The sequence below is a fragment of the Zootermopsis nevadensis genome, unplaced genomic scaffold (genome assembly GCF_977971745.1).
Source record: "Zootermopsis nevadensis isolate Lab colony 2312 unplaced genomic scaffold, Znev_1.0 Znev_ptg000024l, whole genome shotgun sequence".
NCBI lineage: Eukaryota > Metazoa > Arthropoda > Insecta > Blattodea > Termopsidae > Zootermopsis > Zootermopsis nevadensis.
In genome coordinates this window covers 12,015,149-12,029,939 of record NW_028259156.1, presented here as the reverse complement: position 1 = coordinate 12,029,939, position 14,791 = coordinate 12,015,149, and the positions used below count along the sequence as shown (strand labels likewise).

The 14,791-nt window shown below is 32.0% G+C and overlaps 1 protein-coding gene across 6 annotated transcripts in view; it reads left to right on the top strand.

The window, feature by feature from the left end:
* The window catches only part of RtGEF (Rho-type guanine nucleotide exchange factor), a 33,053-nt gene extending 19,014 nt beyond the window's left edge, over window positions 1-14,039 (top strand). For 3 of the 6 annotated variants that reach the window (XM_022065289.2, XM_022065288.2, XM_087355270.1), the window contains 2 exons: window positions 11,934-12,027; window positions 13,012-14,039. In XM_022065289.2, the coding sequence (XP_021920981.1) occupies window positions 11,934-12,027; window positions 13,012-13,189 (272 nt within the window). In that variant the 3' untranslated portion in view covers window positions 13,190-14,039. Of the gene's footprint in view, window positions 1-3,603; window positions 3,632-6,313; window positions 11,230-11,437; window positions 11,496-11,933; window positions 12,028-13,011 lie in introns of those variants that run through there. The other 3 variants (XM_022065291.2, XM_022065292.2, XM_022065290.2) reach the window with 3 other exon arrangements.
* The last annotated feature ends 752 nt before the right edge of the window (window positions 14,040-14,791 follow it).

Below are 14,791 nucleotides of genomic sequence, written 5' to 3'. Positions count from 1 at the left end.
TTCTTTTTAAAAAAATGTTTGTTCATATACACTTTAAAACCAAACCTTTCTTTTAACTCAAACTTTATTGCAAAACATTATGCAATAAAAGAAAAATATATTTTAATAAGTCATAGGGCAGAAACAGATCGATACATAATGAATTGCATTTTAACACGTTGACTGCCATGGTTAGATGGTATTGTCACAGACATTTTTGTGCTGCTATAATTATAAATATCCAATATACTGCTGTACAATTTCTCTCCTCCACTCCCTCTACCAAGATTTTAATGATAGTGTGTACTTTATTTTTATCCAGCATACACAGCAGTGATTGTATTTTGCCTTAGTACAGCCGTCGTGTTGATATATGATGCACAATGTCAGAAAGCTGTGTTTTGGTAAAGGTTCAGAATTCTTGTGGGGATGGAGGGTACTCCTTTATGAATGTGTCAGGATGGTTTTTGTTATATGTGAAATTTTATGTAAGTTAATATAATAAATTGTAAATAATCACTTGTTCCTTAAATGATTATGTTTTTATAAAATAGCCAGTATCACTTCTTATACAGCATTTTTCACTGTTGTATATACTTAATTTTAAGGTAAGATTTTTCATTTTCATTAAAATATAGTGTAATTTTACATTTAGAAATGAAAAACATTTGTAAAGAACATGATTTGATTTCTGAAAAGTAGCCATTTGGCACCTCTGATGTATATTAAAACTTGTATGTGCATTGAGTGTTTCATCCATATAAATATATTTCAGAAACAGTAATCACTAGTTTTGTTCCTGTTACCATTGTATTTGCTTTCACTTGATCCACTTTCATAACTTTGAAGCTACTGCTGTTCTTTTAAAGTACAGTTTGATGCAGCATTCATCAGATGTAAATTATAAACCAAAGAGAATGTGTTTTGAAGCATAAATATTATATGAATAAATTTCATATATTCACACTCTTTGAATAGACTACATGTTTGTCACTTGTTTTAACCTCCATATTTTAGAACCACCTTGTGTTCTGTCACCCTTAAAGAGAAGCCAGTAATTAAAAAATAAATAAATTACAACCATATAGCATATCATTTTGATCGATGAGTTTATGTGAATCAAGAAGTTTTGGTTTTCTGGTGGGAGTATTCCTTATGCATACAATGTGGAATGGTATAATATGTCAGTGTCTGGCTTTTACTTGAAGTTTTAGAATAAAAGAATCTTGGTTTACAAATACTGATGCAATGATAGCATAAGTAATACTATCCGTAGTTTTATCTGTTTATGCTTACTGCTTTCATTGCTTGGTAGTCCAATTTTATGCTTTTTATATAAATCTTGGTTATATGATTTTGCTATTAAAAGTCATCTTAATTGCAAATGATACAAATTATGTGATTCATGCTAAAGTTGGCTCATATACCAACCAACCAACCAAAAAGCTAGCTAAGGGCAGAGTCCTGCGCAAGCGCAAGACATCGTCCCTTGCTAGGTAACACCATTCCTGCCTACGAAACGCATTGCTGGAAATGGTAAACAGAGCCTTAAAATGGAAATGGGAATTTTGCTAACACTAACGGGGCTCTGTTGTGGCGGGAGCCTCGACCATTCAAACTAGGGTCTGTCGCTGCTGATTGGAGGTTATCCCGTCAGGCAACTTGTCCAAAGAATTTGGTTGGTTGGTTGGTTGGTTCTCTGAGGTTTGAACCCAGAGAGGGAGGGGCCGTTTCGGCTGAAGGCCTCTGCTTCTTGTGGGGGGGGGGAGGGGGGAGGTATCACTTCAGCTGAAAGACTCATATAAGTGTTAGCTTTCATGTTTGTTAATTCAGAGGCAGTACTTTGTTGCAGATTTTATGCTACTAATGTTGTTGTGTCTTTTGGGTTATATGTAGTAGAATGTAACAACATAAATGAAAAACTTTATGTAATTTAATTACACATTGTTTGTGTTATAACAACTTGGAAGTCGCTTTAGTTGTGCAATTTAGAAATTAATCATGCAACTATCACATAATTTGTCTGTGATGTAAACCTTTCAGTCCATGTATAAGTGCAGGCAGCTAGATGATTAATTTTACTATTATTTATGCAACATAATTTTTGCATCCTTATATTGTTTTATCATATAGAGAGGGGTAGGGGGGGCTCTTGAATGATGGTGTGCAGGTTAGAATTAAGAATGTTATGCTATGACTTAAGCTGATCATGTAATAACCCACTTTCAGTTCTGCACATGTAGCTGTCTGTTATATAGCTCATGCTGATCACAGTCTGTTAGAACATATGTCAAACTAAAATTTGTGACATCAGACATATATTTTTCTTTATATGGTTGTATACTATGTTTCTAGTAATATTTCAATTAAATTGAAATTCCTGAGTATTATTTCCAGACATATCAGTGGCATAAGGTAATTGGTGACATAAGGGGCAGGGGGGAAAAACCAGTTTGTTGCAAAAAATTGTATTTATCATGTTCACAAGTGAGTGCTCTGACTGCTCTCAGTACTGTACTTAAGTATATACTGTTACATGTGAATCAGTTCATGAATGTATATAACAATACAGTACTTGAATGTGTATGTCCAGCAAAATATGTAGTTTTGTGTACTATTACTGGGGTATGATAAAACAAGTAAAATTGATGGACAAGACGATTTTTTGATCAGTTGAAAATTTCAAAATTTATACCAAATAACTGGATCCCAGAGAAATAAAAATATGTTTGGTTTCAAAATAAGAAATGTACCATATCTCTTAACCTACACTGCTTCCATCTGATATGCAGACATAGTACCCATGTTTTGAGTTGCAGTTATAATTCAAGATGGATTAATTTTGCTAGTCATTTCCGTATATATAAGTAATGTATACTCATATTATACATTTACTTAGTCCTAGAGGGAATGCTATTTATATTTATCAGGATTGTATGTGTAACACTATGTACTGATGAGAGCATTTTATATAATTGTTTTGGTCATAAAGTTTTAAATAGTTTCAGTGACACTCTTTGCTACTTGCTAGTGTGGTAATATAAATTCTCAATGTCCCTTTTATAGTACGGATCATTTTTTCTTTGTAGATCATAATTTGCTTTAATTTCTGAAACGAAATAATTTGGACATATTTTTAAAAGTTGTTTTAAAAGCACATTGCATACAATTAAAATGTTTTTAGGTATACCACCAGTAAATATGTGATCTGAAGATTTCTGTCTTCTGGGTTGTTGCGCTGTGTAGTCTGGTCGATGTTAACCAACGTTTCAAAGGCAGTATGACCTCTGAAACGTTGGTTAACATCGACCAGACTACACAGCGCAACAACCCAGAAGACAGAAATCTTCATACTCACCGCTGTGAAAACCTCAAATCTTACAAAAATATGTGGTCTGTTATTTCTAAAACTCCTTGAGATTCCACTGGTGGCTTAAATAGTTTCTGGCCTTAACTTTTTTATCCAATTAAACTTTGTGCTGCCTACTGGTAGTATGACATATTGTTATTCTATATCATTCATAAACAAAACAATAGAATTGAGATATGCCCTCATATAATTCAGTACATATTTTTATTTTTAAATGGGTGTATTTTGTTTAATTATACTTCTTTATTGGTCAGGTCTGGCCTAGAGTGGAGTTGATATTTGGTAAGACTTTTTATGATAATTCAAATTTACAATGTATGAACATATTGTATTACCAGATTGTGAATTATAATTATCATTCCTTGTCCCTTCATCTGCAAGTGCCACATCATGATATTCTTGCTATCACTTGAGAGGATCATTCTCTCTATGTTGAAGGCATAAAGCATTGTCTCTAATATTTTAAGATGCCAAGACATGGACATACTGGAATTATTGTTAGATCACCTACCAGTTGTTCAAGGCATAACCAGTTGTGTTTTAAATATAATTTAAGCAAAACTGTGGTAATTAAGAATGTCTCTTGACTTCTTAGTATCTTCTACCTCTGTCCAATTATTAACTGTTATTTTTATCAGTGCAGGTACTTTGCCAGTAGTAATTTAGATACAGTTTTCTGCTTTGTAAACTGTCAATATTTATTCAGCAGTGAACATTCTACTTTACAATACTTTTCCAGTATTATTCTCTAACAGCATTCCACATCTGTACTTACTCCTTTATCTTCTGTTGATCAGTGGGATTCTTATAATAACAAACTTGTTGGACAATATCCAACCTAGTTTTAAATTGAAACAACATTTCAAAGACTGGAACCTTTCTTTATCCTCTGGTAAAACATACTCAGTTGAGTCCTGTCAGTAAGCTAGTTGTAATCTCAGACCAGTCTTTAAAATGTCGCTTTCAGTTTAAATTAAGGCAGTGAATAATGTTTAATAAGTTTATTATTATGTGAATACACCATTACAAATCTTCATATTTAGTGGTATTCTTGTATTATTAAGTTTAAAAAGAAGTTGCAACTAATTCTTCAACCAATTCACAGAAACCTGTTACAGACTTTATGATGGGCCATCCACAATATTCCCACATATTTCAACATTAATTCTGACATTAAGTTTTCACAGTTATGACATTCATCAGTTACATAATCATTGTTAGAACAAAATCTTTTAATAATCAGTCATAAATCCATCAAATAATGAAAAAGGCAAGAATAACCCGTGCTTCTTGTAAGCTACTTGATGGTTATGTGTTTGATGTTTATGCATACCATATGAAAATGCTCTGCAGTAGTTATTGTAAGCACTCTTACTATCTATTTTCATATTACAACAAACAGGTTTTTTTATGTATGACAAATCTTTTAATTCTGTGACAGCCATTTCAGACCTCTCAAGAACCTCATGCAGAACAAAATACATATATTGTTACTCTCATTTAATTTTGCTTTATGTGTGGTCACAAAAAAAACCATTTTGTTGAAAAGTTCATTCTTTAGTAATTTTTGTTTGCCATTTTGCTCTGTATTTTCAGTTTTATGTTTTATAAAATTTCATTTTAAAGAGACTTGTGTATACATTACATATCTGTGTTGCATGTCTTTTCTGTTTAAAGATACATTTTGATTTCAGTTTGTTCTCAAACCAGTTATAAATTGGCAGTATCAGTCATGGAATTGCCTTATATTTATATTTTTACTAAATTAAAATCTTTGTTACTGCTTTGTTTTTTAAAGTAAAATGTACATCCATAGCTATATCACATCCAAATTATTAGAATATTTGCAGCCGTTAATAAATATCTATATAAAATTTAATAAGAGCATTTTATTTTCTTACGTTCTTCAGCACTGCATGCAACACAGATCAGACTTTTTTAATATATTTTTACAACGCATGCAAGGTAGCATGCTGCATCTGTGAAGGATGTGTCAGAATACTCTTCTGAGTTCTTTAAATGGAAACCTACCACCCTTTCTGATACTAACATTTCCCTGACCCTAAGATTTCATATTTGTCTGATCCAAAAGTCTAGATTATGTGAGTGTTGCTAAAATAATATCTTCTGTGGTTCCCATTATATCACATATTTAGACATGTCCTATGACAAAGTTTCTTCCATTCTGAAAGTGCCCCATCTTAATGACAGTGTCACATATATTGTTAGAGGGAATTATTTTGGATACCTCTAGACTTATGTAGCACAGTTCATTGTACCTTTCCACATATGATATATGTTCTGTTTTTGTGACAATATTTTGGAGTACTCTAACTTGTGTAGTGCCAATGCATTGCAGCTTTCCACACATTATTTGTTCTGCATGTAAAGTATAATTACTATGTGTCTTTACAAGGGAACATTTACATTTTTTATTTCCTGCATTTTCATTGTATATTATATTTATCTCTTAGCTTAAAGTTGGAGAATATTATTTATAATACCTGTAGACTTGAAACTTCATGTCAGTTTTATTTTAGAATTAAAAATTTCCTTTCCATATAATAATTATGCAACTCCAAAGTTATAAGTACAATGTTTTTAATTAAACTGTACAACTTCTTTTAAAGAAGTGAAAAAACCTGAATAAGAAGGGTTTGTTATAAGAGTATTTACAGTTAAACAGGTGTTTCCTCTCGTACATATTTTTGTGATACCTGTGGCTCATGTTCGGGCTGAACAGCTTCTTGTAATGGGATAGGATAGTGGAAGAAAAAATGTTTCTTTTACATTTTTCTGCTTATGCCTTAATCCTACGTGATAAAGGTTAAGTGTCATGTAGCTGTGGTTTATAATAAATAGTAAAGCTACTATAAACCAAGAAATACAATATAACAATTGGATAGTGGTATAGTATATGGTACTGATGGGAGAAATTGTTCTGTTCCATGCTGCTGGGAGCAGTGGACCTGGGTCATCTATCTCATTGTGGTAATGTACTGTTGCATGACACTGCAGTTGCAGACACTGATACCCATTCAGCACAGTGTGGTAATTGCAAATACAGACACACTCAAGCACGTGCTTCCACCTGGTGCTGTGGCAATTTTGTCATCCGCACACTTAGAAAGACTCATTTTGATTAATTCTGCCCTCCATCCAACCCCACTTTTGTTATAACAGTTTGTATTTTTTTTTTTTTTTTTTTTTGAACTATCACATCTGGAATTTTTATGAACTGTGCTTTGTTATGAAACATACTCAAATTCTCATATTGTTTGGGAAAAGTAACATCCTTTCAGCCTTTGCAATCTAAGTACCTGTTTTATTTCACTTTCTGTTTTGGGCTGGTAGGATACTGTTTCTATGGGAAAGAACTTTTTGTTCATCATACATTTGTAGGCATTTATATTGATAACACTAATACTTTTTCAGAAACATCTTGTGTGTGTCATTATATATAATGCATCATTTGTCTGTGTTGTATTGGTCAAAGAAGTAGCACTATGCTTGAATGCCTAAATAGACTTCTAGTTCAAGAAATATCCACACTCACTCTCTCCCTGACTTACTTTACGGTGCAGGAAATTCTTTGAAAAGTTGATTGTATTCTCGGCTTTTCAAAGAATAACTTACCACAAAAGCCTGCCAGGCTCTGTCCTGAGCTAGCTATCATGAAACATCCAAATAAAAGAAATTTACACAATGATTATAGAAGTTAGATAACAGCCTACATTATGTATGTATTTTTGGGCAATGAATAGCATTTGGAAAAAGCAGTGAAACTTAGATTTGAGCATAAAAAATGCCTGTATGAACATGTAAAAGTCCTTTTTGTTCTGCTTCAATCAGATTTTAAGCTGCAGTTTTGTGGTTATTTTCATATAACGGTATCAGATATAAATATATTTATATGTGGCTACTGAGTAATACAGTGAACTTCCCTCTGGAAATACTGTCATATCCCAGTTTCCTTCATAGTTCCAGTAAGAGAGGGAAATGGAATAAATTTACCAGAACAGAAATAATAGATGCACTAAAGGAGTAAGAACACAACATATTTCTTTCATTTCTCTGAATTTTTAAAAGTTTCAGCAGTAGTAATCTGAATGAAAGCTGGAAGTGTAAAAAGTATTTTTCAGCTATTTTTTTTTAATTCTGTATATATGTAAAATTTTACTTCATCTGGCTAGTTTAAACTCTCTTCCATACAATATAATTAATTATGTATTATATTTGGTTCTCTGGTCCATGTGATCAGAATTTTGAATTTAAATCCCAGTCTTTAATAATAACATAACAAAAATCTCTGATGTAATCCCTGCTTAGTTTTAATATATCTCCTTGGGAACTCAACCATCACATCACTGTTCATTTTTCCCATAAAATTAGCATTATTTTAACATATCTGGATAATGAATATTATTAATTTGTTGTGCTAAATAAGTTGCATGGATTTTTATGCTTGTAGTTTTTCAATTTTTGTGTCAAAACGTTTTTATGTAGCATTTTGTAGGCAAATTAAGGTAATTGTTTCAGTCCTAGGAAGCTGTGTTAAGTGTTGTTTTAATTAGTTATATTTGCCCAACCATACATCCACAGAGAGTTTGAAAATCTGTAAGTTCTTCAGCAGGCAAAGACTTCTAGGAGCTGAAACCACTTTGTAGAAGAAGTCACGCTGTCACAAGAATTAATAATTTAAAATGAGGTAACAAGTGCTGTTGTAATTTTCTTAATTTACATATCCAAGCACATTAGAGAACAAAAAGAATTATTTTGTTATTAAAATGACTGTGTATACATTCAACATTAATAATACTAGTTTTAAATATTTTATTTACTTATGTGAATGAATATGCATGAAGAGAAGCAGACTTTTTAAAAGAATAACTGGAAAATTTATTCGTCTGATTATATTGCCATCACACCTGTAAATATTCGCAAGTTTTTATGCATTTTCATGTACTTTTATTCACTTATTCAAATTTTGTATTAAAGTCCACTTAGTAATATAGTATAGTGTAAATTATAGCTTTTTTCATGGACTTGAAAACAATTTAGTGTACATCTGATTTTTAATTTTTTGTTTTATCTGCACAATCTCTTAGTTTGATATCTCTTAAAGTACAGTTCACATTTTTGACATCTTTCCCTTACCTCCCTGTCATACAGTTGAAAACATATTGGATATTTCTTCATTTTGATAATTTGTTTTGATTCAGTTAATACTAGTGACAAATACACTGTTGACCTTTTTTATTGCATATCTGCAGGTTGTATTGTTATACGCTCATAGTACATTTTTGCTATTACACATTAACCTGTTATAAAACTTCAATAATATCTTTGTGAAGGTCTTCTGATTTGAGATCTTGACCATCTCAGTCACTAGTCTTGCAGAAGAAAAATTAAGATGTCTCTCTGAGGGATGGCGACTTATAGTTAACATGAAAGTGATGTTTTTTAAGTTATTTTGTTTCCTGTGTTTTAAGACATAATAATTAACAACCATAGTTGCTTACCTGTAAACTTGAGATGTTTGATGCTTAAGACTTTTGCACAGTTATCAAGGGAATTTTTATGATATTTACTTCCTACTATGAAAGTGTCATATTTATAAATTTAAATTATATACACATAAAGACATGTTAAAGATAAAATTACTAAGATGTGGTAGAGTGGTAAACATTATATTTGTACTAGGGTTGATGCATTTTATAAAATTATCCTGGACAGATAACACCGCAGCATTTTGTATTTAGTTTTCTAATTATATAATTTATGAGGTAAAAAATGCTGCTTGTTTTACACCCTAAAACAAAAGAAGTTTATTAAATATTGATGTAAGTGTAAGAACAGTTGAAGACACTTCATTACCTTGCATGAAATGTGTCATCGTGTCTTCATCTATGATTTACGCAAATGGATATAATGATTGAGAAACATGAATGCTACATAAAGGTAATATTTCCCTCTGTAGAAATGAACATCAACTCACTTAACCTTTAATGCCTATGCATTGCAACATACAGTCCAGTTGTGTTGTGTACTGACAAACTGCTAAACTGCAGAGTTAAAGTCCAGCCAGCAGGCACGTAGTGTGGAATAAATTGTCTCTTATATGATTGCAATGAAATTTAATAACAATGACCCAGTACACAGGTATTGTTTATTAGATCTGACATTTATATTTTTCCGTCTAGAATTTTGCTTATATTATATTTTTTTATTCCATAGAAGCTGTTAGTGAGCAAATGCTAGCACTAGATTTTTGGTAACTTTCATACCAGCCAAGAATATATGCCAATGGCAGCAGTGGGTAAAGTTTTGTGTGAACTGAATGCAACCCTCTAATAGAGATTCACTAATTTTGTGCAAATATATGTAATATCCCATAAAAGGATGTCAAAAAGTATATTGCATTACTCTATGCCAAGGACTGCAGAGGAAATCTCTGTTGCATAATAATAAGTACCCCTTCAGGCCCCGTATAAATTATAGATTTTCTGTTCAGTTATCAGTTTATAACATACTTTTTGACATGCACATTCTGGACATTCTGTATTTATGAAATACTCTTGCTATTCTGAGGCTGCAGAAAAATTCCTGTGGATGGCAGGGATAATTGAGCTTGAGGTTTCTACTCCCTGCCTACTGTTATGTTTCCCTGCAGCCTGTATAAGCTTATTAAAGCTGTAGTCGCAGTTATCACTTTAATTATTTGCGTAAATAGAATGACTAGGGGGATACAAGGGAGTACACCAGAGGAAGTTAGTGTAACAGCTGAAGGAAGATACAGAGGGGGTCACTCCACAGGATTTCTTTCTGCGTCCTCAGTACAGAAAATCAAACTATAACAATTTGCAGACATTGAAATTGGAATTCTTTTTTAACAAACCTACTTTACTTTTTATTTAGTAAGATTGTAATGTGTGTTATAATATTTGAGGAAATAACCACTGAAATGTTAAGAAAATGACCTGCATTTCTGGATTCTGTAATAGGAATAATGAATGTAGAGTTCATTAGTGTGTTATTTCTGTATGGTTTGATGTCTGTTCCTGTTAAGATACTCTGCAATGTTGCAAGTGTTTAAGATGATATGACATAAACATTTTTGTCTTTCACTATCTTATATTCTCAGGGAATCTTGTGGTTTGAATGTGTAAGGTTAGTGGATGTTTACTTTACTTGAATTTAACAGCATAATAATTGTTTAATGTTGTGCTGTTCTCTATAATGATAAGTCAGTTTTCAGTATATTGTTCAATTTTGGCAGTGTTTAATATTGTGAAGCTTTATATTGCATTTTTAATTACATTTACTGTGTATAGCATAGTTGAGATAAAATGTAATTACAGTTATTGCAGTTACGCAAAATTGAATTCAAAAGAGGTAGTTTGTATGTTCAGACTTTCCACTGGTTGTGAAACACTTCATATATTTGAGACATCTTTCGTTATCTTGAAGATGGAAGAATGGTCTGCAGTAGCCTCATAGAATTTGTTCCATTGCTCTGACATTAAATTTACTTCAGAGATTAAATTTGTATATTTTAAAGTTGCATATCCTTTCTTCTGCATGCTCTAGTCTTATGTACAAATAGCTACCAATGAATGGTGCTATTATGATACTGTTATTTGATACAGCTATTTTAATAGATCTGAAGTGTAATAACTGAATAAAAATATAATATATTTGTTCATACTTACACATGCTTATATAATATAAACTTTATTCAAGTTATACATAGTTTTGAAATTGACATAGGAAGCACTAACTTACTTAGAATGGCATGAATGTGTGATAACATTATAAATATATATAAATTTTGTGTTTATTTTTAAAACTGTATGCAAATAAATTTTTATGGTAGGTTATATTTTTCTTAATTCACCTTGTTACAGAAGGTCGAATAATGACATGGATTTCCATTTTCCCTTCCTTTTCCTCTTTTTTGTAGATTTCATTTTTCAAATAAGGAAGTGCTATCAGTGTAGATCACCACTATTATGGTATTCTAGAAGTATGGGTTCTTGGTCAATAATCACCATAACTATATTATAATTTTTCTAAATGTGTTTTCAGCTACAAGGAATTCTTTATGCATAGGAAAGTGATTGCATTCAACCATGCAGCTAACTCAGTAAGCTCTGCATGCTTCTATAAATTCTATGACAGTAGTTTTGACAGAAATGAATTTGTCTGTGCCAGTTTTTATTTTTAAAAATAATTGAGTGCAGAATGCTATATTTGATGTAAAGTCTGAAGAAGTATAGAATTGTAATTTTAGTTGCTTAAATTATTAATTATAATAAAGAAGAATCATGGCACATGAACTGAGAAAATTTCTTTGTGGTCAGTTTAGACTTGAGTAATTTAAATTAGCAACATTTAATACCAATTCACTGTATAACAAAATTAACATTCTTTATTAACTGATTTGTTAAAACTGCAAAGTGGAATATTATTCTTAATAAATAACCTTTCACATCTAGGAATGTGGAATATATTCAGTATCTTATTTCTGTTATACTTTGACATTTATGTATAAACTGACAGCTTGTCATGTGTTTAATTTCAGCTGCTCTTCTGGACAGCCCTCAAATGCTTATTGCAGAGGAGGAAAAGATTATAATTGAGGAGACCTCAGGAAATCAAACAATTGTAGAAGAAAAGTATGTATTTATGTATAGTTCTCACTGCAACACAAGAATTTATTTAGGTTAAGAAAGATAATGTCATTCATCAGTGTTAGCTTAACGCATTACAGTGAATTCTGGTTAATTGGGACACATCAGGATTAGAACACTTTGGCCCAATTAAGCGGCTGCCCCAATTATACAAAGTTCCACGTAAAGAGTTAAAAAGGTTTGTTCTTTAAAATTTGTCCCAAGTAAATGGCTGTCCCAATTAACCAATGGCCCAATTAACTGGAATCTACTGTATGTGAAATTGCAAAAATCATCTCAAAAGCCATGGGGAAAATGTCAAGTTTTTATTCTGACAGTAAATGCTTTGGATATGAATTTAAAAATGAATCATAAAGTATTTTGTCACAGCACGTTTCCCCTGGTATTATGCCAGAAATTGAAAAATGTTTAGATTTTATTATTATTATAATATAGGATTGATGTATTATAGTATACAAAATCTCCTTTATTTTATTATTATTATAATATAGGATTGATGTATTATAGTATACAAAATCTCCTTTATTTTGGTTAATTGTTATTTTTGTAGGGTCTTTAGCAGTGCAACTTTAGATTACTTAATGTTTAGAGAAACAATTTTGTATTAAATTTATTTATTCATAATCAAGAGTCCCAAATAACTGAAATTTTAAGTGCTGACATACATATACTACATACACAGTATTTTATCTAAAATGTATTAAATATTTAATTGTGATTTTTAATGGAAATATGACTTAGTCCTGACATTTTACAATTTCATGTCTATATATTTTATTATTATGTAAGTTTAAACTGAATATGGAACCACTTAGGATAGCCTCATGGGGTTGAAAATATCTTGTAAATAAATGCTAGTACAGCAATCAAAACAGCTGGTTAGTTTTAATGTTATATGCTACTGCATGATATGAAGTGTCTTAAGATTGTATACAATGTGATGTATTGATGGTGTGACTGTTGGGACAGGAGCTTGGTGGACACTGTGTATGCATTGAAAGACCAAGTAAAGGAGCTGCAATCCAGTATATCCCTTCTGTCTTCACAGCTGGAAGAAGAAACTAAAGCAAGGCATACTCTGCAGAATATTGTCCACACTCATCTTCTTTCAGCCAATAAAGATGATATTCAGTGGCCAGAGAACTGACATACTCTGAGAAAAATTATATTTTCTTCAGAACAGAAAAAGTGACTGACTAAGAGTTACTGAACTAGTCTGTCTAATAACTTATTCCTTATCATTGATGTACAGTCACTGTGTAACCACACATCATTTGGTACAAAAAAAAGTCTTCAAGGTCAAATTTATTCAGTTGTATGCATTCATTTAATTTTTACATCACTTATCTGCTTGTTGGTATTATTATAGTTTTGTTGGCTATTAGATTGTGTTCAAGTTGTCATCAAGTTTTACTTTATACTTATATCTAGTTTACTCATTTATGTATTGAAAATGGTATAAAATGGTTATAGCACATTATGAAATCCATTTACATTCAGACTTTTACATGTCAGTTGATATAATTAAAATTTAATTTTTCATATAACTGTTCATTAAAGTGAAGCTAAAAATATATGTACAATTGTGTTGAATCTTGTTCAGGGTTACAGTTTTTGTATTTTACTGTGAAATGTGTTCTTGCTATTGTTCCTGTGAGATGAATCTTTCCTGTGTAATAATTATGTGCATTGAACATATTCCATCATGTATTGACACATAGATATTGTGGTATAAACATCATCAATCATGTTCTTAACAACAAAGTTCAGATTGATGTGTACTCTATCTATGTTTTATTGCTGGAATAAGTTCTTTGTAACTATCATATTGAAAGGGAGTGAATAATTTACAAGAATTAGCATGAGTCCATCATGTTTTGTGACTCATTATTGCACTCACTTCTGTGAAATAGTTCAGTAAACTAAAAAGTATAAATGGTAATATACATATATAGTGTTACATAAAGTTTCAAAATTAAAATCCCTCAGTTTATTTATTTTTGTTTGTTTGTGTGTGTGTGTGCGGCACACCTTGTCCGCCAGTGACTGAGTGAGACAGACGAGTCAGGCGGACCATTTGTGGTAGGGATCAGGTAGGGAAAATCAGTGTGCATCACAGACCGGTTCATGCATAGACCCATTCTGGCAAGGATCGTGTGGGGTGAATTTTGATAAGAAATACAAAAATTTTCGAAAAATGAACGAAAATGTCCAAAACGCGCACAAAACTAAAACAATTTTGAAAAATTTCAATCTGTAAATTCTTTCGAAATTTTCGGAAATGTTTGGTTTTGTGCGCTTTTCAGAAGATTTGCAGAATTTTCTGATTTTTCGAAAATTTTGCAAAATTTGAAAATATTTTTTCTAAATTTGAAAATATCCATATCAGAACGAGTTTCTACCGGACCCGGTCTCTGCCACTGTCTAATTCCACCAAGTGTCATCCGGATGCCATCTTTGCCTGCTTTACACGGCGTGTGATTCACCAGGTCTCAGCTTTACTCGGTCTCTGATTCACCAGGACTCTGCGTGTGCGTCACCGGTCTCGCTTTCATGCGGTGTGAGCTTCACCCGTTATCTGCTTGACTCGGTCTCTGTTTAACCGGGTCTCCGCTTGCCATTTACTTTGACTCAGCCGGTGTTTGCTTGGCTCTGTCGGTCTCACACTTGTCACTGTTTTGCTTCGATCTGTGCCTCAACCGATCTCTGTCGAACCAGGTCTTCGCACAGACGGCCAGGCACATATCGG